Here is a 25588-nt window from a genome sequence, read left to right as displayed (position 1 = left end):
TTAACCTACTTCCGCAAACCATGGGTGTGGCCATTAAAAAAAAAAAAAAAAAAAAAGCAGCTTTCTAGAAGGAATCTGGAAAAAAGGACTGAAGTGGTTAACTGTGAATGCACTTTTTTTTTTTTCTGTCTTTTTAGGGCCACACCCCCGGCATGTGGATATTTCCAGGCTAGCGGTCAAATCAGAGCCGCAGCCACTGGCCTATACCACAGCCACAGCATCTCAGGATCCGAGCCACGTCTGAAACCCACACCACAGCTCACGGCAACGCCAGATCCCCAACCAACTGAGCAAGGCCAGGGATTCAACCCGCGTCCTCGTGGATACTAGTCAGGCTTGTTCACCACTGAACCACGAAGGGAACTCCAGAATGCACATTCTTCTGTTGCTCCCACGAATGGTTATTAATACCTAATATTGCTGTTGTCAACATTTCACATGCCTCAACCATTTCCCCACCAGATTCTCAGCTCTCAGAGGACAGGGGCTGGTCTTCCATGCTTCTGTTCCCTCCACTGCAGATGCCTTGGCCACAGGAGGCACTTGGAAACACCAGCTGATCTGTGGTGGTTTCTCTGGCCCCTACATGAGGTGGAACGAGCAGAGGGTCAAAGCCCAATATGGGATCCTGGTTGGCAATTATATGAATTACCATTATTAATTCAACAAACATTTATTTTGTGCCGACCATGTGCCAAATAGTCTGCAAGACGCGGGGCATGGAGAGAGAAAAACACAATTATTGCCTTTAGGTATCTCCCTTTAGTGGGGGAGTCAGACATGTAAACATATAATAACAGTAACAGTGAACACTCACTGACCACTTACTATGTGCCAGGCACTGTTCCAAGAGCTTTAGCCATTTGTTAATGCTTACAACCACCCAGTGAGGTAGGTACTAGGATTCCCATGATGCAAATGAGCCACAGAGAGGTAAAGCCACTTGCTCAAAGTCACACAGCCAGTAAGTAACAAATGCAAGATTCAAATTTCCTGCCCTTTGGCTCCAGAAGAGGAAAGCCTATCATAATCACTAGGTTTTACCACATTATCACACAGCGTGATGACTTTTAACTGAGTGGGGGTATAATGGGGCAAGGAAGAATCCCAGAAGAGGGCTCTTCAAAACAAAGAGCTCAGCAGTAATGAACCCGACTAATATCCACAGGGCTGAGGGTTCGATCCCTGGCCTTATACAGTGGGTTAAGGATCTGGAGTTGCCATGAGGTGCAGTGTAGGTCCCAGACATGGCTCGGATCTGGCATTGCTGTGGCTGTGGTGCAGGCCAGCAGCTACAGCTCTGATTGGACCCCTAGCCTAGGAATTTCCATATGCCCCAGTATGGGCTTAGAAAGACAAAAAAAAAAGATAAAGTTTTAAGGGGGAATTCCCTGGTGGTCGTGGTTAGGAGTCAGAGATTTCACATCTATGCCTCAGGTTCAATCCTTGGTCTGGGAACCGAGGTGCCCTAACAAGCCACTCCAAAAACAAACCAAAAAACACAAGGTTTTAAGAAGGAACGAGGCTTAGCAAATAGAAAAAGATACAACATGAACTCAGGGTAATTCAGGATGCTCAGAGTTTAAGGGATGACATAAGAGAACACAGCAAAAGGTCACCAGGACACTGGTTTGTGGGGTGTGGAGTAAGCCAAGAAGGTGAAACACACATTTTCCCTGCTCAGGCTGTTCCCTGACCAAAAAAAAAGTCGCCCACACAGTGAGTCCCTGATTCCGAGGTGGTAGTTGTTAGGGCAGAGAATGGACTGAAGGAGCTCTTTGTCACGGAGGGAAGGCATGATTCGGGGTAATGCCATACCTGTCCTCTTAGTTTCCTAGGGCTGCTGTAAACAAATCACAACTGGTGGCTTAAAACTGCAGCTCATTCCCTCACAGTTCTGGAGGCCAGAAGTGCAAAATCAAGGTGTCAGCAAGCCAGGTTCCTTCCTGAGGCTCTAGAAGAGTCTGTTCCATGCCTCTCTTCTAGCTTCTGCTGGTTGCCCGCAACCCTCAGCATCCCTTGGCTTGTAGCTGCATCACTCCCACCTCCACCTTCACCATCACGTGGCTGTCATCCCTTCACGCGTGTCTGTGCCTCTTCTTTTTTTGGCTGCACTTGCAGTGTGTGGAAGTTCCCAGGCCAGGGATGGAACCTGCACCAGAGCGGTAACCAGAACTACAACAGTGACAACGCTGAGTCCTTAACCCCTAGGCCCCCAGGGAGTTCCTCCCTTCTCTCATAGGGATGTCGCCCGTCACACAGGATTGGCACCTACATAAAGATGTCTCATAACTTGATTACATCTGCAAAGACCCTTATTTCCAAATAAGCTCATGTTCACAGGTCCCAGGGGATTAGGACTTGCACACATCCTTTTAGGAGCCATCATTCAACTTATAATACCTGCTACTTTGCAAACTGCTTCTTTTGCTCTACAGTTAACCACGGTTGTCTTTCCTTGTCTGTTCACATGGTTTTAGCCCATTCATTTCAACCACTGAGTATTATTTCACTTTATCAGTGACCCAAAATCTATTTCTCTAACACCCTGATCATGGACACTCAGATTATTGTTTCCCATTATAAACGTGCACCAACTGAACCACTCTGTTCAGGCACCTATGTAGGATAACTCCCCCTGGACCAAAGAGAATACAATTTCAGGTTTTGGATAAATGACAAATTGTTCTTTAAAAAGGTTGTGCTGGAGTTCCCTGGTGGCCTAGCAGTTAAGGATCTGGTATTGTCACTGTTGTGGCGCAGGTTTAACCCCTGGCCTGGGAACGTCCACATGTGATGGGTGTAGCCAAAACATAAATAAATAAAATTTTAAAAATAAAGGAGTTCTCACTGTGGTGCAGTGGGTTAAGAACCTGACTGCAGTGGTTCAGGTAACTATGGAGGTGCAGGTTGGATCCCCAGCCTGGTGCAATGGGTTAAAGAATCCAGGGCTGCTACAGCTGCAGCATAGGTTGCAGCTGAGGCTCAGGTTCAATCCCTGGGCCCAGGAACTACGTATGCCATGGGTGTGGCAATTAAAAAATAAAATATAAATAAATAAAAGTGAAAAGGTTATGCCAATTTATGCTCCCTTTCCAACACTAATATTTATCTTTGCCAATTTGAGACAGAAAATACATTGTTTCATTTTGCAATTCATTTGAAACATGTAGTCTGTCCTTAAGGACATAAAGCAAACTTCCATATGTTCACTGGTTAGCTGGGTTTTCTATTAAACTTCCCTGTCTACTTTTTTCCTTGTTTATTTTTATTATCTTTTCCTACAAATGTGTCATCAGTAAGATCACTAATATAAGGTCTCTTGTGTATTACCTGTCACACTTTCCACCCGAGAATAGTCATTAAATTACTGAGCACCTACTAAGTGTTGGGAATACAGCAGTGAATGAGGCAGTGAAAGTTCCTGTTCTCAAATGTTATTTAACTTTCAGAACAAAATATGTTTGCACATGATTTGGGCTGGGAAATAGATAGGAAGTGAATTTTCACCCTTGGGTGCAGAGCTGCCTTGGAATTCATTTAAATACGGTCCCGTTTTGATTCATTTGAGAGCCTTAAGGGGGAAATCTAGTCCGTTCTCCAGGTGTCCTGGAAGCAGCCAGAAAGGAGCAGTGTGGTTAGTGACAGTGAAGCAGGAATAGCTGACAACTGCACTCTTTCCCTGAAAAGAAAGAGCCGCACCACCACACATCCAGCCAGGGCCTTCAACATTTAAGCCCGAGTTCAGAGAGCAAGGCAAGTTGCAAGGAGGAATAAGCCCACCCGATTTCAGTGAAGGGGGGTGGTGGTAACCACTGGAGCCTCACCCCAGCATTCCCAGGGAAGGGTGATGTCTCACTGAGCATGTCTGGCTCTGCTCCTGCCTTCCCCGTGCACTTAAGATGGGAGTGTATGTACCTCCTGCAGACTGGACACGTTTTGTATAGGAAGCGCGTGCACATGCCCGCACATGCGCGCACGCGCATGCGCACACGCACACGCACACACACACACACACACACACACACACACACACACACACACACGGCTAACTCAGGGGATCCAGCAGAGAAGCTCATCCACTTCAGATTAAAACCTTGTTCCTCAACCTAGCCTTCATCAGTAATAAAGGTGATACACTCATTTCCATCTGTCCAATTCCTGTCTGTCTTTCCTTTCTCCCTGCAGGCACTGAGGGTTTGAGAACAGTGAGATTTACAGACTCCTTAAACCTATAGTTGCCATTCAATCGCTTTATGCCTGAGCATTTTTTTATGTTGCTGTTGATTCTGTGAATGGGATAAATGTTCCCACTGTACTCTTTTTCCTTTTTAAATGGCTCGTTTTATTTCTTTGAACTTCACATCTTTTTCTTCTTCTTATTCTTCTTTTATGGCCTCAGAGAGGCCTATGGAGTTCCAGGGCCAGAGATCAGATCTGAGCTGTGCTGCAGCAATGCTGGATCCTTAACTGACTGTGCAGGGTTGGGGAATGGATGTTAGTTTTGATCTAATGTCATCTTCGCATCTACTGAGACAACTGTGTGACTTCTCTCATTTCTTATTTTCATGAGGGTAAACCATCTATTCATTTTTTGAGTAAATCCTATTTGTTTATGGTACATTTTCTTTAACATAGCATTAGATTTAATTCACCAGTATTTTCTTTAGACTTTTATACCCTAATATTTCTAAGTAGTATATTTTCCTCTTTGGCACTGTCAGTCAGCATTGGGAGCAAGGTTCTATATCAACTTTGTGACACACATGGGGTGGCCAGCCATCTGTTCCTTGGCTCTGTGACCTCCTCTAAAGCATTACAGGTTCTACTTTCCTCAATGTTTTTTGAAATTTCCCTGCAATGAAACAAATTTCCCCTCTGATGCCACAGTTTTTTTGGGGGGAGGGGGGAGTTCTTTCAATTGCTTTTTTGTTTTTGCTTTTTAGGGCTGCTCCTGCAGCATAAGGAAGTTCTCTGTCTAGGGGTCGAATCAGAGCTACAGCTGCCGACCTATGCCACAGCCACAGCTCAATGCCAGATCCGTAACCCACTAAGCAAGACCAGGGATCAAACCCGCATTCTCTCATGGATGCTAGTGGAATTCGTTTCTGCTGCACCACAATGGGAACTCCTCTTTCAATTGTTTTTAATAGGTACTGGTCTAGTTAGCCATCCTAACGGCTCTTGAATACATTTCAGTAATTTATAGTTTCCCAGCATCGATTTCTTAGCATAACATTGAACGTGATAATCCTTGATAATTTAAAAAATCGTTTCCAGGGAGCTCTTTTGTGGCACAGCAGGTTACCAATCCAGGATTATCACCGCACTGGCATGGGTTTGATCCCTGGCCTGAGAACTTCCACAGCTTTGGATGCAGCCATAAAAAATAAATAAATGAATAATCTTTTCCAAGGCACTAACCACAACTGCTATTAGTACACATTTTCATGAGCCCTCCCCATTAAACAGCTTCATTCTCACTCCCTGCTCTACAGCCTCAGAATCTAGCAGGCACCTGGTATATGCTCAAGAAATTGTTGTGGAAGAGTTCCCAACGTGGCACAGTGGGAAAGAATCCAACTAGGAACCATGAGGTTGCAGGTTTGATCCCTGGCCTCCCTCTGTGGGTTAAGGATCTGGCATTCCCATGAGTTGTGGTATAGGTGGCAGAGGTGGCTTGGACCTGCCCGGCAACCTCCACATGCTGCGGGTCCGGCCCTAAAAAGCAAAAACAAAAACAAACAAACAAAAAAACTGGTGCTCTAGTGGTGCTTTCACTGCTGCAGGCTGGGTTGAACCCCTGGCCTGGGAACTGAGATCCCACATTAAGCCCCTGCACACTGTAGCCAAAAAAAAGAAAAAAGAGTTCCCACTGTGGCGCAATAGGATTTAAGCAATCTTGGAAGCACTGGTATGCAGGTTTGATTCCCAGCCCAGCACAGTGGTTTAAGGATCTGGTGTTGCCACAGCTGCAGCTTAGGTCACAACTGTGGCTCGGATCTGATCCCTGGCCGGGGAACTCCATGTGCCGTGGGGTGGCCAAAAAAGAATAGAAAGAAGAACAGAAACTGTTGTGAAACCAGGAATGAGGTTAAAGGCTCTTTTTCCTTTCTTGCTTTGCTTATTTACCTTTTCTCTCCTCTTCTTGACTGGATTCGCCGAAGTTTTGTTTCTTGTATTGTTTTTTTCTAAAGCAATGGAATTTATCAAGTCTATATATTTTCATTGCAAATTTATTAATTTCAAAGCTATGTTCAGAAGAAAATTAATAACCTTAAATTACTTCCTAAATAATGAGTTAAAGAAATTAAGCTATTGGCCTGAAGTTAAAAAAGCATAAAATGAACTTGGTCCATATTTTAGGTTTCTCTTATGTATAGAACACAAAACTTTTCTTAATCTCTCTTTTTTTTTTTTTTTTTGGCCACGCCTATAGCTTGTGGAAGTTTCCAGGCCAAGGATCAAAACTAAGCCACAGCAGCAACCCAAGCCCCTGCAGTGACAACACTTGTTCCTTAACTGCTGCACCATAAGGGAACTCCTGGTTTACGATTTAATACCACAATTCTTCCTTTGCTATACATTGTGTGTTTTATTTGCTTCTTAGGATCTGCAAGATATATACATACACACACACACATCTTGCTCTTTTTTTTTTGTCTTTTGTCTTTTTTGTTGTTGTTGTTGTTGCTATTTCTTGGGCCGCTCCCTCGGCATATGGAGGTTCCCAGGCTAGGGGTTGAATCGGAGCTGTAGCCACCGGCCTATACCAGAGCCACAGCAACGCAGGATCCGAGCCGTGTCTGCAACCTACACCACAGCTCACGGCAACGCCGGATCGTCAACCCACTGAGCAAGGGCAGGGATCGAACCCGAAACCTCATGGTTCCTAGTCGGATTCGTTAACCACTGCGCCACGACGGGAACTCCACATCTTGCTTTTTAATTCTACTTGTATACCATTTGCTCATTACTTTACAAAGTCTTGTATTTCTCTAACTGTCACATTTTTTCATCATTCTCATCTCACTGTATATTTTCCTCTGGATTCTGAGAGCTCCTCAACTACATGATACTGATGAAATTAACTGTAGCACTGATTCGGCTCCTTAAAAGTTATACTGGAACGTGATATCTGCAAGTGCATTTTTTTTGTCTCCTCACACTCCTTCATTATCTCAGCATGTCCCCTTTTTTCACTTCTTCACCCATCTTGGTCAGCTGCCTTGGTTGGTTTTTTTTTGGGGGGGGGCGGCCACACTTGCGGCATATGGAAGTTCTCAGGCCAGGGGATTGAACCCCATGGCTCAGCAGTGACCCAAGCCACTGCAGAGACAACACCGGATCCTTAACTCACGGCACCACAGCAGAAACTCCTCATCTGATGTTTTTAATCTCAGGTTTCATGAAACGCATGTCTTCGTGACATTCTTAAAGAGGAAAAAAAGATGCTGCCTTCAAAATGTCATGTCTTTTTTCCAGTGAGGGCGCAATGACAAGACCTTAATGAAGCCATGAACAATGGGATATAAGAGGGAAGAGACCAGATACAAGGGCAATGAAAGGGATGCTAATAAATGAAGAAGTGGAAAAAAACAAACCTAGACAGCAAGCAGTGCTTCAAAGGGCTTCCAAGTATAGGTCAATAAGGAGTGACAATGTTCGTCAATGTTGGTGTCCCTGAAGCCCACCTCCCAGGAACAAAGGCAACACCAGCAAACGCCCGCATCAACTTTCCTTCACAGACCCTCCCCATAGCTGTATGAGATCAATACTATCATTTTCATCCTGCAGATTAAGAAATGAAATGCACAAGTTCCACTGCTTCCAGAACTCTTTTTTTTTTTTTTTTTTAGAGCCGCACCCATGGCATAGGGAGGTTCCCAGGGTAAGGATGGAATAGGAGCTGCAGGCACCAGGCTAAGCCACAGCCACAGCAACTTGGGATCCAAGCAACGTCTGTGACCTACACCGCAGCTCACAGCAACGCCGGATCCTTAACCCATTGAGGGGGCCCAGGGATCGATCAAACCCTCATCCTCACAGATACTAGTCGGGTTCGTTAACAGCTGAGCCACGACAGGAACTCTCTGGACTCAAATTCTGATCTTGGGAATGAATCCAAGAACAACTTCAGCAACCACTGAGCACCCAGGAAAAACAGAGGTCAGAAACCGGACCTATCCTCCAAGCTCATCATCAAGTTGGGAGCCACAAAAAGAACACATTGGATAGAAGGGAAAATCAAAAGGGGCAGAGCAGTTAACTCAGAGCTGCAGCGTGTAAGAGAGAGAACAGCCACGGTCCTGGAGATCAGGGGGAAAAGACCCTGGTGGGAGCTGGGCGACCACCCTCCCGAGTTTCCTGGAACAAGCCTGGCTTTTGCTGGTCGTCTTGGCATAATTATTTATCATGCCTCGGGTTGGATGATAAATTCTCCAGTCACCCCAGCCATGCCTCACACTTGAATCATGCTTACCAGTTTTCACATGTTAAACCCAGGCGATTTTCCCGGGCCCACTGGACAGCAGTGATTCAGAAAGTTGATGAAAGCGATAAACTCCCTCCCCAGAAAAAAAGAACATAAATACAGGATTTTGTAGCCGATGTTGATGTATTCCTATCCTGTGACTGCGCAGCTCCACTTCTGGGAATTTATCCTTGGATATACAACCACAAGGGCACAGATGGACACAAGGCTATTTGTGATGGCACGGTTTACGAGAGCAAAGCCTCGGAGACAGCCTGAAGTCCATCAGTAGGAAACGGGCTGAATGTAGACAGCATTTGCTTCAAGCCCAGTTTCCCCTTAAAATATGTAGGAGCCTTCCTGGCCCCCCCCCCCCCCCGTTGTACCCCCAACTCAACAAGGTCCCAGGGGAGGAAGAGGCACGAGCTAACTCGCAGGAGGAGGCTAAATAATGAATTGTAAGTGTGTGTTTTCTTTGGCCGGGGCGGGCTGGCCAAGCTCTGGGGGCTGCTGGGCAAACATTTTTCATATTTAGTAGCTGGCCTATGCCCAAAGCAGTCAGAAGTTAAGCAAGCTTTGAATGAGCTGCAGCGCCTCCTCTCCCGGCCGGGAGAATTCTTAATGAGGCTCTAAGGCAGCAGCCTCCAGCCAACCCCAGCGTGTGTTGCCTTAAATATCCCTCACCCTCCACTACTTTTAATGAATGCAAATGATTCAGCAACAAAACACTTAGCCTGGAGTGAAATCCGTCTTTGTGTGGCTGGTTTCTCCAGCTTAGAGCCCAGCTCAGGCAGGGCCCTACCGGGGCGGGGGCCCATCACAGCCCGGGGTGCCCAGGCTAGCCCAGGCAGACCCCCGCACACCCGGGGCAGTGGGAGCAGGAGGTAGAAAGCGCTCGGCAGGAGGGACGACCTCCCACCCGCCCCGCCTCCCGACTCCACCCACCAGCCCAACCCGCAGCTGTAAGACCCTCTCGGCTCCGCCTCTTTCCGACTCTGGCTCCGGGGCAGAGGAAAGTGTGAGCGGAAAAACAAAAGGTATTTCTTTGATCTAATGAAAGGGGCTGATCCCAGGCACCTCAAAGGCCTGGCCGGTCACCACACTTCCTGTATTCAAGGGCACTTCACCCCCTAGCCGCCCACCCCCACCTCCTCTTCACCTGATGCCCCAGGTACCAGAGGAACCTGAAAAGCTCCCTTGGACTGGAGCCTTCGTCCACTGACTTCATGGAAGCAACGAAAACAGAGACAGTGTAAATAATCCAATTTACACCCTGTTTTCAGAGTTTTCTTTTGGCAGCAAAAACTGAAAGCAATTTGTCGGGAGTCTAAGAGCACCTTTTAACTAATTTACTTTCAACCCGGGGCTCAGGGGGATTTGTTACCCCGTCAGCCTGATCAACACCTCTCTCCAGGGCTGGGGGCACCAACCTGGCCCAGAACAGGCATCTGTTAATTCAGCTGCCACAGCCATCACCCCCAAGGCCAGCAGCTGGCAAGAGCCCCATGGAGGTCCACACAAGTCTTCTCCAGGCTTTTCTGGTCATGGATGTTATTAAGGGACTGGGGGTATCAGACCCAAACTGGACAAATGGTAAAACTCAGGCCAATGGCATCGCTCTGGGTGCCTCAGACATAATAGAGATTCAAAGACTTTGGAGTTCCCATCATGGCTCAGTGGTTAACGAATCCAACTAGGAACCATGAGGTTACGGGTTTGATCCCTGGCCTTGCTCAGTGGGTTAAGGATCCAGCGTTGCCGTGAGCTGTGGTGTAGGCTACAGATGTGGCTCGGATCTCGCATTGCTGTGGCTCTGGCACAGGCCAGTAGCTGTGGCTCCAATTTGACCCCTAGTCTGGGAACCTCCCTCCATATGCCGTGGGAGTGGCCCAAGAAATGGCAAAAGGCCAAAAAAAAAGACTTTGTTGACCTGGTTTGAAAAGAATCACTGCTGCACAGGACAGACGATGGCAAGACCAGCTACCCCAGAAGAAAATTCATGTTGAGTTGCAGAGTTTTACAAAAATGCATTTTGCTATCATCTGAAATGCCCTTCCTTAGCCATAGGTCAAAGGCTTTCAGGAAGAGGGCGGTGGAATTTTCTTAACTTCAATGCCCTTCTTCCTGATTGTTCAGGATACATCATCTGTACGACTTTATTCTTTTTCAAAACAGTCCCCAAGGAAGTAAAGAAGGGCAGTCATTCTGTTGAGGGGCTGGATCTCTAGTCCCTGGAACTTCTGAGTTCTGGCCCTCCTGGCGAGCCACTCATCAGCCCCTTCCCTAGCTGGACACACCTACCAAGGTTAAAATTCTGGGCAACCACACAGAAAGAATTCCCCTATAAGTATTCTCCGATAAAGTGGAGTGCCTAAATTACATATCTACAAAGCAATCTGTTAAAAAAAAAAGAAAAGAGAAAAGGCTTGGGTCTGAACATCTACTAACACATAACAAAAGGGACAGATCTTATTTTCATGTACCATCCAAACCCCAACCCGACAGCCAATCCATGCCACCCTCAGATGAAGCAGAACTCCAGCAAAAGAAGAACTCCCCAGCCTTGGGGCTGCTTGTGTCCTGAGGCGGGACCGGTGCCACCCAGCCAATGCCTGGGTAGCACAAAGCAGAGTGATTAGTACCAGCTGTCTCCACAGAGCTTGGATCAACCCCATGAAACTGTGCTGCCAGGAGGGAAGACAATGCCACCACCTCCTGTCTGTCTCCCGCCTGCCCCACTCGGGCTCCATCCTCTGAGGACCTGGCATTTACTGTACCCCCTCTTTGCTGCTTCTCTGTGTCCTCACTTTGTTTATTACTCTCTTCTGGTTCTGTCTCAGTTTGCTACCAGACCATTCATTCACTCTTGGAGGGAGTCTCGAGTCTCTCCCAGGAATAGCTCAGCCTTTTAAAAGGGACTCCGGATGTAGGATCGATGCCCAGCTCGTCACAGTGGGTTAAAACGATTCGGCGCCGCTGTAGCTGCACTGTAGGTTGCAAGTGCGGCTCGGATCTGAACTCCTTATGCCACTGGGCAGCCCAGAAAAGATAAATGAGGAGCTCCCACTGTGGCACAATGGGATCTGTGGTGCCTTGGGAGCACCGGGATGCAGGTTTGATCCCCGGCCTAGCACAGCAGGTTAAGGTTCTGGCACTGTCACAGCTGAAGCTTAGGTCGAGGCTGCGGCTCAGATCTGATACCTGGCCCGGGAGCTCCATATGCTGTGGGGCAGCCAAAAAAGAAAGATAAACAAAAACCAACCAAACAAAAAATAAATAAAATAAAATAAAAGGGAGACTCTACCATCAGAGAGGCATTTTATTTCCCTGATAGACGGTTTGTCCCCTTAGGGACACTATCTCCTCGTCTAGATATTTCTTGCTTTCCAAGGACTTAGAAGTCTCCCAACCCAACGTTATCTGGCATGAGGCTTTCTGCCTTAAACACCATTTGTTATTTATATGCCAGACTAAAAGTTTGTAGGAAGAGACAGGTAACAAAAACAGGACTCAAGAAATCATCCCCATCACAGTCTATCTTGTATCAAGTATCCACTACAGGAAACTAAGTCCTTCATATTCACCGAATTTCAAAGATGTCACTGATCAGGGATTTCCTGTCATGGCTCAGCAGAAACAAATCTGACTAGCATCCATGAGGACGCAGGTTCGAGAGCCCTGGCCTCTCTCATCGGATTAAGGATCTGGCGTTGCTGTGAGCTGTGGTGTAGGTCGCAGACACAGCTCGGTTCTGGCATTGCTGTGGCTGTGGCGTAGGCTGGCAGCTGTAGCTCCCGTTCGACCCCTAGCCTGGGAACCTCCACATGTGGCGGGTGCAGCCCTAAAAAAAAAAAAAGTCACTGATTTTAAGAGGCACTATTATTTATGTGCCACCAAAAGGAAACGTTACCAGTTCAACCCAGACACAACACTACCTAATAATGTTACAACCCAATTTGAAAGATGTGAAGCTGTAGGAGGGAGAAAAGAGCATGTTACAGTTCATGAAATACGGTACCATCTCACCTAATTCTCACAAGGACTCTACTGCGACTGGCATTGTTAGCCCCATCTTACAAAAGAAGAAAATTGAGGCTCAGAGAGGTGAAGTGAACTGTCTCAGGGAGCAAGTTGTGAAGCCAGAACTCAGCTCCTAAACAGATTTCGGAATTGCCCTGGGTGGTGGGAGGTGGGGGCGGGGTGAGGGTGGGGCAGCCAGGCTTTGGACAGACCATCCTTGGTTCAGCTGCCCCATCAAAGGCAAGCACTTGCTTGGCTGATTCCTAAAATCAGGGTCATTTTGCAATTGCACCTTCACAGATCCTACTTCCAGCAACAACAAAGGGAAACAGGTTTTTCTGAGCTCCTTCCTCACAGAACTGGCTGGAAGTGGCGGGGGGGGGGGGGGGGGGGGGGGGGGGCCCTCCGCCAACTTGTTATACATACATAAAGCACATTTAATGAGCCTTTCAAGCTCTGGGAGTAGGAGAAGGAAGGGTTCATTGGAAATCTGATACTTTGGCAGCCAAGTGAGAGGAGCAAGGCCCTTAGCATCAGCCCTGGGGGATAAACACCGTCCCAACCCCCTTTGTCTGCCAGAAGGAGATACTTCCTGGAGTGGTGGGGTGGGGGGAGGCCGCAATCCCTTTTTATGACAAAGCCCACCTAAGGACAAACCTCCACTGGAGACCTGGCTGGGGCCTTTGTACAACCCACCTAACCATAAACCCTCTGTCCTCTCCCAAACTTGCTGGGGTCCGTCTTCCCACAAATACCTGTGACTGTCATAAACGCCCTTAAACAGCCCCTGTTTACTGCCCAGCCTGCCTGCTGCTAAATGAGGGCATTTGTTTCAAATTTGCAAATACCGAAAGCGCTGGAAACCTAAGTCCACTCCTAAAATGACACGTTCTGCATTCCTCTGGGCCTGAAGCACCGCGCTTCAAAAGCTGCAAGAGGCCCCGGCTGTTTACTCATTGGTAGGGCTATTGGGAGAGGCATTTCCCTGCTCCCTGAGGAGGCCGCTTTGATCCCAGCTGGGTGGGAAGGGGACAAGGAGGGAGGTGCCACCCAAGCCCAGGCCCGGCTGGGCCCGGGTGCTTCGGGTCCTCTTTCTGGGTCACCGGCGGCAGATTCAGGGGGCCTGGGAGCGTGAGTCTCCTGCACCGCGAGGTTCAAGTAGAGAAACCACAGGCGGAGACACAGCAGGCCAGCTCAGCAGGACCTCTCGGACCATCGAAATAAAGGTAAAGAGAGTCAGGCAGGGCGAGGAAGCTGAGAAGAGCCAACAGCACCCTAGCCTCAGAAATAAAGGGGCCAATTCCACACCCATTCCTCTGGCCAAGCAACTCAGGACACTACCAGCGGGGCTGGTACGGGTGTTTACTAAAGAAAAGCCTTTTGTTATAAGGAGTTTTCAGCCAGGGGGTGGTGGTGCTGGTAGAGAGTAGACAGATCCTCCTCCAGGCCCCCAAGGCTGTTCCCAGGGCACAACCTTCTCCCCCCTCCCCTCCAAGCTCCTCCCTCAGGAGGCCCCGACCCCTCGGGTCAAGGAGGAGCCCAGATCACAGGCTGCAAGGCTGCTGGGCGAGTCAGGCATTTTTAAAAAGTGGTCAGTTTAACAATTGGTTTAATCTACAAAATTAACCAAAAACGCACTGCTCTTTGTGGCTGGAGCTCCAACAGCAGGTCTTTTTCCTCCTCCCCCCCCCCCCCCGCAGACGGCAAGATGAACCGTTTTCTTTGTGATTCGTTTTGTTCTTCAGGTGGCTGGAAATGAACTTGGGGTCGCAAATGCCATCCTAGCCCATCACCACTCTATGGAACTGCCTGCCTAAAGGCGCCTATTCTTTTTTCTCCCACCCAGGAAAAACAGCTCCGCTTCATGTGGTTTTTAATAGATGAGCTACCACAGAATCAGAACTCTGAAGTGTTGCCGTGCACCCTTCCACGAGAGGACACAAGTTCCCATGCTGTGGCCTGAGAACTTCAGAAGCAGGACACACACTCAAGAGGGGCCAACAGCTCAGCCAAAGGGAAAAACGCCAGGCACCAAAGAACCACGTCTCCCAGGGTGGCAGAAGTCATCGTCCAACCTCTTCCAAAACCTCTTAAGAATGAATGAAAAAAGACTCCCTCCAAAGTCAGAAATGCAGGGGAAACCTACCACCGTGCCCCTACTATGTGCCAGGACCTGTCCCACCAAGCGTGGGCACACTCAGAGCAGAAATGACTCCGAAACCACCTACGTGGTCTCCACCACAGCACAAGCCGGTGTGCAACTCTCAGCAGGCACACGGGTCTGGAATGTGGCAGCACACCTGCAAGCCGGGGCCTGTAACTGCCCGTGACCTTCAAGAAGCCTAAGGCAGAAGAGACTCAGGACTCATGGGTTCAAGGGAAAAGCTCCCGTCTTGGGGATGCAGGCTCAATGTTCTAGATTACATTACACTCTGACCATAAATAACTCTACAAATTTTAAGACATATACAAATCTCTGAATGGGCCATTGAAAGCTTTAACCTGGCCGTTTTGTGAAAAGGGGAGTGAGGAGCTCCTGTTGTGGCTCAGCGGAAATGAATCTGACTAGCATCCGTGAGGACACAGGTTTGATTCCTGGCCTTGCTCAGTGAGTTAAGGATCCGGCATTGCTGTGAGCTGTGGTGTAGGCCAGCAGCTACAGCTCTGATTCATCCCCTAGCCTGGGAACCCCCATATGCCGTGGGTGCAGCCCTAAAAAAAAAGACAAAAAAACAAAAACAAAAAGGGGAGTGAGGAGTTCCCTGGTGGCCTAGTGGTTAGGACTCAATGCTTTGATGCTTTCACTGCTGCAGGCTGGGTTCAATCCCTGGTTTGGGAACTGAGACACTACAGCAGCAGCTAAAAAAGGGGGGGAATGGCAATCCTGAATGCTGTGGCCCAAAAGATCTCTCCAGGTTGAAGTTATTGACACACTGCCTCTGACTCCAGAGGGACTGACTGTTCCTAAACCCACCCAGAGAGTTATCTCAGCTGCAAGATCGACTCCCCAGGTTCCAAGGTATGTGTGGCACATCTCATAGCCTCTAGTGATGACGTGCACACAAGGACACATGAGAGCACGGAAAACAGCTCTACTACCTACCAGCTGTGGGGGCCTGAGCTGATCGTATTTTGCGCCTATTTCTTTACCTGTCAAATGCCTCCCACTCCTCCTCCTCCAGAAAAAGAATACACAACCAGCCTCATCCTACCTCTGAGTCTTGTTGATAGGACAGAATGTCAGTGTGAGTGACAGCTGTCATTATCCTAGACAAGGCGCTCCCAAAGTGCATCCAAGCCCTCTTGTCAACTCCAAGCCTCCCTCCAGGTGCAGAAGACGAAAAGGGGTTCCAGGCACTGAGGACAGAAGTTCCTGTCGTGGCTCAGTGGAAACAAATCTGACCAGTATCCATGAGGATGCAGGTTCAATCCCGTCCTCACTCGGTGGGTTAAGGGTCTGGCGTTGCCATGAACTGTCGTGCAGGTTGCAGACCTGGCTAGGATCTGGCATTACTGTGGCTGTGGTGTAGGCTGGCAGCTGCAGCTCCGATTTGACCCCTAGCCTGGGAACTTTCATATGCCACGAGTACAGCCCTGAAAAGACAAAAAATAAATAAATAAGTAAAAAATAGCGACGATGGACCAGGTAAGGATGGCTGCCTTCCCAGACTCATAAAAAACTCTCGTTCCTTTTTTTTCGTATAAGAACTCCCTCCCCAAACCCTCCAAACCTTTCATCCCCCTTGGCAGCCCGGGAATTACACCCGAATTCCAGCTGATGAGGCCTAAATGCATCTATGCCCACACGCTAGAGACTCCAGGATAAAAGGCAGCCTTCAGACCAAAGTGCTCTCCCCAATACGGAGGCCCAGGAGACTGGAGCTACAAGGTGTGGCAGAAGCACAGCTGGGGGGTGTTGGAGGGGGGAGGTGGCAAGACCGGCCTCTAAGGCCACCAGGGCAGGGTCCTCCCAGGTCTTCCGGAGCTGAGGTCTGAGAAGTAGGTGGGACTTGCTTGCCCAAGGTCACACAAGCAATCTGGGGCAAATGCTGGGGCAGGGGCCACGTCACCCAAGTCCCAGCCCGGTGATGCCCCCATTGTCTCCTCAGGCTGACAGGGAGGAACACCCCTCGGGTACCCACAGCTACAGCCCAGCAAGACCTAGGACCCATCTCTGTGACACCATTTCCACTGCAGGAATTTCTCTAAATCAGGAATGCCCACACACTCTGCCTAGAGCTGTGGGAGGTCCCTGGTGTCCCCAGGGAAAGAGACACAGGAGAGAGGTAAGCATGAAACTCCTTAATGAAATGAGAAATAAACTCTGAGTGGCATTTCTTCCCTGAAGACAGCCAGCCTCCTATGTCAATTATCACATCAGGCTAGAAGCCTGAATCTGCAAGGCAGCAAAATCCTCTGGCCGGGAAAGGAGCACAGAAGCAGGCCGAGACCTCAGCAGTCACAGACGTATACTGTGGAGTGGGTACAGCACTGGGGGCCCCAGACACCTCCTCTTGTGTTATGAGGAGGGCCCCACCCCACCACCACAGGAGGCAGGGGAACAGCAGTGACAAGAGCTCATCTGAAACATATTATTAGAACAGAGGTCACCAAAATCATCTTGGCCCACCAGCTGGGAAGCGAAGAGTGACTAGCTGCAAGGCTCTCTTGCCAATGGGACGGACACGTATGACTGCACAGGTTGTGCACTGTTCAAATGCCCAGCCAAGAAAGGTGATGCTGAAATACTGCCTGTGCCCCACTAGCCAAAGCCCTGTGTTCTGGTAAGGGCTGCATTCACTTGGAGGAAGGGCACCTATTTCTAATGTGTACAAAGGCACCTTATGAGCTAGGTGCTAGGACACCCCAGCAGTCCCAAGAGCAGACAAGCATTCTCCTCATAGCCCCCAACACCACCACCAACCCAAGAAGGAGACAAAAGAGAGCCAGTGTGTCTCCTGGAGGAGAGGGAGTGCAAACTAGTGCCCACTCTGGCCAGAGGCAGACCACACAGCACCTTGGGAATCAGCCCATGGTGCTCACAGGCGTTCCCACAAGTTATACAGAGGGAGCAACAGGGGCAACCCCACAGCCATCCTGTGATGACAGAAGCCCTCCCTCAGGAATTATAAAAATCTGCCTCTGCTGCAAAAAGCACAGTTCACTACTCACTCCATGGAAGAGCCTCAGCAGGAGATGGTGGTGGCCCCACATCAGCACTGGGGAGACTCTGCTCCTGGGACAGAGGGAGGAAGAGTTCCCACTGGCAAATGCCCACGTTTCTGAGCTGCTGTTGGAATACTGACACCCTGTTGGAAAATCTGCTTTAGACTGAGGAAGCTATATCTTTTTCTTATTTTGCTTTTAGGTCTACACCTATGGCATATGGAGGTTCCCAGGCTAGGGGTCTAAATGGAGCTACAGCTACCGGCCTACACCACAGCAACAGCCACGCCAGATCTGAGCCACGTCTGTGAGTTACACTACAGCTCATGGCAATGCTGGATCCTTAACCCACTGAGCGAGGCCGGGGATCGAACCTGAGTCCTCATGGATACTAGTTGGATTTGTTTCCCCTGCACCACAACAGGAACTCCCAAGAAAACTTATTTCCAAAGTGGCCAGTCAAGAGCGATGTGGTTGAGCCCAGAGACAGGACTGGAAAGAAAGCCTGACACCATAAAGGGAGACAAAAGGTCAGAAGTGTCTCTGGCAAGAGACATCCAGGCTGGCCAGAGGGGCGACTTTGCCGGGTCAACCACCTCCACAGCTGGGAGTGCGGACACCCGGAGGCAGGCGAGGCAGGGGTCAGCATCATTTGCATTTTGCAGATAAAGAAACTGAGGCTCAGAAAGGTTAATTAACCAGCTCAGGGTCATGTGGCCAGGCAGCAATGGGCCATAGATGTCACTGCTCTGCCTTTATCATGAGTGATATTAGAAAAGAACCACCGGGAATTCTCGCTGCGGTGCAGTGGGTTAATGATCCAGCATTGCTGCAACTAAGGATCAAATTCGATCCCTGGCCCAGGAACTTCCATGCACTGAGGGTGCAGCTGAAAGAGGGAAAAAAAAAAAAAAGATGAAGAACCACCCAAGTTTTCAGACTCCTGGCCCAGTGCCTTTCCATCACTCTGCTGGGTCACCACAGGCTACAGCTACCAGCAAAGTCAATCCTCTCTCTCTTCAGCCCTCCCTCCTGATCCCTTTTTGCTCCTGTGTCATGGACTCACCTTCCTACACATTCTGGAATGTTCTTCCATGTATTGAGCACTTTACTAAAAAGCAGTGTCGTTCACATACTGCAGCTGATTCTCATCATCTTGTCTCTTTCCTGCCTCCTGCCCCACTGAGACAGCTTCACCCCTAGAAGACACCCAAAAATTTTGAATCGAGCCCCTCCTAAGCCCCTCAGTATTAACTCCAATCTCTTTCTCTCACCACAACTTCATTTTTTTTTTTTTTTTTTTTTTTGGCCGAGGCCCCCAGCATGTGAAATTTCCCAGGCTAGGGATCAAACTGAGCCACATCTGTGATCCAAGCCACCGCAGTGACAACACCAGATCCTTAACCTGCTGGCCACAGGAAAGTCCCACACCTCTGCTCTCGACCAACAGATTTCTCTTGGTGGCTATACAATGGTTCTCAAACTTGACTGCAGATAAGAATCTCCTAGGAAGCTCTTTTAAAATGCAGTTTCCTGGAGTTCCTGCTGCGGTGCAACAGGATCAGCAGCATTTTGGGAGCCCTGGGACACAGGTTCAATCCCCGGCCTGGCACAGTAGGATCTGGCTTAGGTCACCACTATGACTCAGATCTGATCCCTGGCCCTGGAATTCCAGATGCCACAGCGCAACCAACAAATAAAAGTAAAATAAAATAAAATAAATGCAGTTCCCTTTTGAGATCTGAACTATGAGACTGGGTTGGCTATTCAAAATATTCAAAAAATACAGTGTAATCTAACAAAGGAGAAAATAAACTACCGTTTTAGCTCCTCCCTCAACAATTCTGACGGGCAGGCCTGCAGCAAGGCTCAGGCAACTCAAACTGTAACCAGTACCTCTGGTTACCTACCCTCCCAAGATGTTCCCTGATGACCTCTGGACACATTTTTGAGAAACACCAATCCACACCCTTTTTATTTTATTTTTTAAATGGCTGCACCTGGGGCATATGGAAAGTTCCCCAGGCCAGGGTCTGAATCCAAGCCACAGCTGTGGCAACGCCAGATCCTTTAGCCCACTGTGCTGGGCTGGGGATCAGGCCAGGGATGGAACCCTCACCTCCACAGCAACTTGAGCCACTGCAACCGGATTCGTTACTCACTGCACCACAGCGGGAACGCCAATCTACATCTTTTTAATGGGTGACTCACAATCCCTATCTCCCGGACTCAGAACCCGTTTATCAGAAGTTACCTCCACATCTAAACCAGCAAGCCCACATCCCGCTCATCAGGGTCCAAGCTTCTGGCAGGGAACTTGGGATCTGCAGGATGCCCGGCAGACTGTGTGCCAATCACCTGTGCATGCACTCAGCATCCAAGCACACAGGGACACCAGGGCTCCGTGACGCCAAACCAAGCTGCAAAAGGAGAAAGGCACTGGCGCAGGTCAGCCTCTCCAACAAAGCTTTCTCCCTGCCCAACTGCTACCGTGCAGCATTGCTGGGAGGGAAACGGCCTGAACTTGGAGGAGAAAAGAGGATGGAAAAAGTGACCTACTACCGAGGGCTTTCTCAAACCCCTGATTAGCTCTCGCCGCTCCTGCGCCAGCTCCACCAAAGCACCAGGGGGCTTGGTGGGGCTGAATGTACTGGGCAGTGAACTCAAAGAACCCCACAACGGGACTCTACCCCAGCCACCAAGGCAGAAGGTCCACACCCTTGGGAAAAAGGACCAGACAGATGGGAGAGGCAGAGGAGGACTCCAGGACAGAGGCAGGCTGACGGCTGGAGGGCAAGGCGGGAGACATTGCCAGCAACCGTGGCCCCACCACAGGCTCAGCTGGCGGCAACGGCAGCAGAGAGGCAGGTCCTGAGGTTGGGGGGGCAGGGGGCAGAGGAAGGCTAAGGGACGCAGGCCAAGGATACCCACCCCTGTTTAATGACCCTTTCTTCCATCAGGAACACACCAAAGACTGAATCCCTGGCCCCAAACTGCTCTTGGCTCAAATATTAGAGTCTGAACTGGCCCACCTCCATCCCAAACGAGTCCCACAGAAGCTGCCCTGGCTTAAACACACACAACTCACACCAACTCGCCTCCCTCCAAAATATGAAGTCCTCCAAAACTTTAACAACTGTCGCAGCCCAGCAGAGACACTGCCCCCCTTTATGAACCAAACCTATTCCTGAAAAGTCGTCCAGGGACCAAGCGTCTGCCTAACAAACCCAGTTTCTCCACGGGCTCTCAGAAAATGAGACACATGCTCCTCTAGGAAAGCTGAGGCTCCAAGAGGAATGGAACTTCACAGTTACTGTAGCAAACTGTCTGGAGTCATGCGCTTAATGGAAGAGTTTCCTGACAAAATCTAATGCAAATTCACCTCCAAGTGAGGTCATTCTTAAGTGTCTACATCACATGGGAGAATTCACATGAACCACAAGTTACCAAGGTACGTCTTTAAATTCTGTGCACAATCTAGGGCCCCTGATTCATACTGTTTCAACAGGAAAGCTCTGAACCTTGAGCTTCTATATAAGGAGGGATAGTTTGAGCAAGACTTCTGGAACCTTCCTGCGGTCACCTGGGGAGCTTGTTAAGAACGCAGATGAGGGAGTTCCTGTCATGGCGCAGTGGTTAACAAATCCGACTGGGAACCATAAGGTTGCGGGTTTGATCCCTGGCCTTGCTCAGTGGTTAAGGATCCAGTGTTGCTGTGAGCTGTGGTATAGGTCACAGACGTGGCTCGGATCCCGAGTTGCTGTGGCTCTGGCGTAGGCCAGCGGCTACAGCTCCGATTAGACCCCTCGCCTGGGAACCTCCATATGCCACGGGAGCGGCCCAAGAAATAACAAAAAGACAAGAAAAAAAAAAAAATGCGGATGAGGACTCTGAGGCCTGAAGCCCTGCCACAACAAAACACAGAAAACTGCCACAAAGAACAGACAGCCCAGAAACAGGGAAGGAAGATCTGGTCCCTTGACTCGGTCACAGTAGAGGGGGCACAAGGAGAAGGAACAAGCCACCCCAACCCAGAGAAGCTGCGAAGGGCACCGCAGACCCCTGCTGCCTAGCAGGCAAAGGGGCTGCCTACCTCTGCCACTGGTCACCTGCCTGGCACCCCAATGCTTCCTTCACCTTTTAATAAACTTCGATCAGGATCCACTGTAAATAAGATACTGTCATGCATCCTACGGTAAGTTAAATCCCTTCAGTAAATTAAAACCTGAGTGGGGCCAAAATATGGACGATGTCTGAAGCGTCCAGAGGTTCTCCAGGCATCCACTTTCTGGTAAGAGAGATGGGACAGCTTCAAGGCAGAAGTGGAGGTCGGGCTGGGCAAGAGATGGGGGAGGCGGCACAGATCAGGGGACCCGCCAAAGAGCAAAGAAGGTCTGAGAAAGCTGGTAAGTTTGGGGGGAGGTATGTTTTAGAGGACAGGAAAGAGACGAGCTGGGCTGGATTGGAGGGTTCCAGTAAGTGGAAAACGTTTTTTGCTGGGGGTGACTGCAAAGCTGGGAAGGTATGCTGGCAGCACACCACGGGAGAGGGAAGAACAAGAAAGGGGCCCTTTATATACTTCATTACATTTAATCCCCAGCACAACTCCAGGAAGTAAGTCTCCTGACAGAGGAGGCAAACTGCGAGGTCAAGCAATCTGCTAGGGCCACAGGGCCTGTCAAAGACTCAGCGGCTGTTTTGCCAAACACTCCGTCCCCGCGACCCGGGCTCCCTCCACCACTCAACCCTGCTCAGAATGCTGGGAGTGTGACCAGAGCCTTTGGCGAGTGCTGTGCACAGATTTACCCCTGCCCTCCCGCCACACCTCCCGCCACCTGAGAAAGGCCGTCACTGATAAAAGGCCTGAATTGCAGGCTGCAGAAACTATCTCTGGACATGACAACTCAATTTTCCCAGAGAAACAAGAGCCTGGGGGAAAGAACCCAGGGAAGGGTGGTGACCACAACTGACCATTCCAGAGGTGGGGCAAAGAATCCCAGGTTTCCAACATCAAGCCCTCTCCTCCTCCTCCACCGTGTATTTATTACCGTGTATTTATTCACAATGGGGATCTCAAAGTTTCAGAAAGTTCCTCAGCCATTTACAGCATAATTATCCAAACGTCAAAATGGCCCAATGCACAGACCCAGCCAGCCTGGGTCCCTTACTCCAGCCTTATTAACAGCAGCGTCTCGCTACAACTCCATCTAATTACGCAGTTAAACAAGGAGACGGAAAAATCTACTGGAATCTACTTAAAAAGCATTGCCCCCCATAAGTCACGCCATCCAGGGCTGGGTTGAGCCTCCGGATTTCACTGGAGGACAGACAGCAGGCGCCTGGGCCTGGGCTGAAATTGTTTACAGCACAGGGGCAGGTTCCACACCAAGGCCCATTTGGTGGAACTGATTTAAGGCTCTCATTAAAATGTTCCTTTGTTGAGCACATCTCCCCACCCCCTGAGCAGGAGACTCCAGACCTCCAGTCCCGAGCCCTCAGCCTGCCCTAACCACCCCACCAGGACCCCTCCACCCCGACACCCGTCACCAGATTAACATCCATTAACATAAGAGTCATCTCACAGAAGGAATTTAGAAATTTAGCATTTGTTGAACAAGACACCCCCCCCCAAGCTCCGTCTCCACCAGAATCTCCCCTGGACTCCAGAACTCTAAACATCAGCAGTGAAGGTAGCCATATCAGGCGACCCACACACCAGCCCCTAAACAGCTTGCCAACCTAGGAAACCTGGGAGCTGCCAGCCCATATGGCTGTCCCCACCCCCCACCCCCCATTCCTGGCGGCGCAAAAAAACTTGTATACTTCCTCTGGGAGCAGATGTGAGTTCTGCCATGAGCATTAACTACTCTGCACATCAGAAGGAACAGAGGGCGGCTCTAGAAACACCTCCTCCTGGGAATCCAGGGAACCTGTTCTTAACCTCTCTGTCCTGGGTTAGAATTACCTTTCCTTTTGCAACTCCGGGTGGGGGAGATGTTGATTTCAGCAGGAGCAACCGGCACCACCCCCCCCCCAACAGCTGGCAGGCCAAGGAGATGTCAGAAAGGGAAATTCTCACCCACCCCCCCCCCCAACCCCTGCCTTGTCCACTCTTCAGAGGAGAAGGAAAATGATAAGCAAGGACCCAGGTCTCCTGGGTGGAGTCTCCCCAGACAAGATCCTCACCAAAGATTTGGGGTTTTGCAAGGGGGGCCATACTTCCCATCCAGACTGTTGGGGGTGCGGCGGGTAGCTTGGTGCTTCCTTCTAAAGCACTTCAACACCTCAGCGGTGACTCTCAGGTGAGACCAAGCCAGGAAATAAATGGGGGGGGGGGTTCAGTCTGCCCCGGAGATAGGGGCCACACCCTCCTCAAAACGCGGAGGCTCTCCAAGAAGGCAGATTGAACTCTTTTGGCCTTTCTGCCCGCAGAAGATTTTCTTTCCTTGCTGGGGACAGAGGATGGAAATCCAGGAAGGCGCAGCGCCGACCCCGTCCGCACCTTTGCAGGCCGGCCATGCCCGATTTTGGCAGCGGCCTTCACACATTAGTCACCGCGACAGCCTGGGACTCTCAGCTCCCCACATCCGACCCTGGCAGGGAGTGGGTTCAGGGCTCGGGCCCCAGGAGCTGGAGGAGATAGGGTGGCCCCTAACTCTTCCCTTCTCCCGCCCTCACCAGGAGAACCGTCGGGGTCCCAGCCTGGCCCAAGAACTTGGAGGAGGGAAGCAGGGAGCATCGGGCGGGCGTAGGTAACAAAGCTCTGCGCCCCGCGCGCCGAAGGTCGGTCCGGCATCCGGCCCCAGGCCGGCCTCCCTCACCTAGGCTGAGCCTGCCGCGGGGATTCCGTCTCCCCAACCGCCAGCTACCGCGCTGCACCCCCTAAGAGCAGGGTAGTCGCTCTCTCCCGCAAGGAAACTCCTACCGGGGCCGGGGAACCGGCAACTCCCCGCAGTTACCGAGCAAAACTCTCGGCTCAGGCCGGGAAAACTCCGGGGAGGCTGGAAACGCGTCCTCGTGGGCGCGAGGCAAGAGGGGCCCCGGCCGAGCGTGCGAGGGCTTCGCCGCCTCCCGGCCGCCGGGATCTCGCCCCACCAGCAAGCCCCTGCCCCACGCCCTGCTGTCTTCCCCGCTCCAGCAGCCCAAGCCCACCTCCCAGTTGCCCCCTCTGGCGCGCGGGACTCCCGCGCTCCCTCAGCTCGCCGGGACTCACCGCCCAGCAGCGGCAGCAGCAGAACGCTGAGCAGAGGCAGCCGGCGGGGGCTGCTCGGGGCTCCGCGCGCGGCTCCCATCGCGGCGGGCCCGGGGGAGGGAGAGGGCGGGCGCACGGCGGGCTCACGGTCGGCGCTCCCCGGCGGGCCCAAGAGGCCGAGCGCACAGGAGCTCGGGCGCCGCTGCAGCTGCCGCAGCCGGAGCCCGAACCCGAGGCGTCCCGAGCCGGAGCCGCGCGCGCCCGGTACCTCCGAGTCCTCGCGCGCCGCCGCCGCCGCAGCTGCCGCCAAGCCCCGCCCCGCGACGCCCCCTCCCCGCCGCGGCGGGGAGGAGCTCGCAGTTGGGGGAGGGGTCTGGAGAGGGATGGGGAACCCGGGGCCCGGGGGTGTGGAGGACCTGAGCCAGGTAGCGGGGTGGAGGCAGTGCCTAACACCTAGTCTGCAGGGACTCAAGGGACCTAAAGTGACTTCTGTGATTCCGTCCCTCCTAGGGAAGATCGTCGATTCTGGGCTTCCCTGACCAACAGTTCCCCCAAATTCTCCGGCTAGGAGGGGAACGGTAGGCTTGGGCTCACAAATCAGGAGGGAGACCTAGAACAGAAGGGTTCCCCCAGCAAGGTATCTTGGAGATACTGGTGGGGCCCCAGGAGAAGTGTAGCCTGGAGAAATGAGGGGTCTGGTTTGGCTCTGGACCAATCTGAACCCAAAGGTAGAGAGA

The 25588-nt window shown here is 50.7% G+C and overlaps 1 protein-coding gene across 1 annotated transcript in view; it reads right to left on the bottom strand.

Annotated features, from left to right (window-relative positions):
• PTK7 (protein tyrosine kinase 7 (inactive)) overlaps positions 1–25126 on the bottom strand; it is a 68976-nt gene extending 43850 nt beyond the window's left edge. Inside the window, exon 1 of the mRNA XM_047795262.1 lies at positions 24873–25126. Within this exon, the coding sequence (XP_047651218.1) occupies positions 24873–24951 (79 nt within the window). The 5' untranslated portion in view covers positions 24952–25126. The remainder of the gene's footprint in view (positions 1–24872) is intronic.
• Between the last annotated feature and the right edge of the window lie 462 nt (positions 25127–25588).

Source organism: Phacochoerus africanus, chromosome 9 (assembly GCF_016906955.1).
Source record: "Phacochoerus africanus isolate WHEZ1 chromosome 9, ROS_Pafr_v1, whole genome shotgun sequence".
In the NCBI taxonomy this organism is placed as follows: domain Eukaryota; kingdom Metazoa; phylum Chordata; class Mammalia; order Artiodactyla; family Suidae; genus Phacochoerus; species Phacochoerus africanus.
This window is presented reverse-complemented; position numbering and strand designations above follow the sequence as displayed.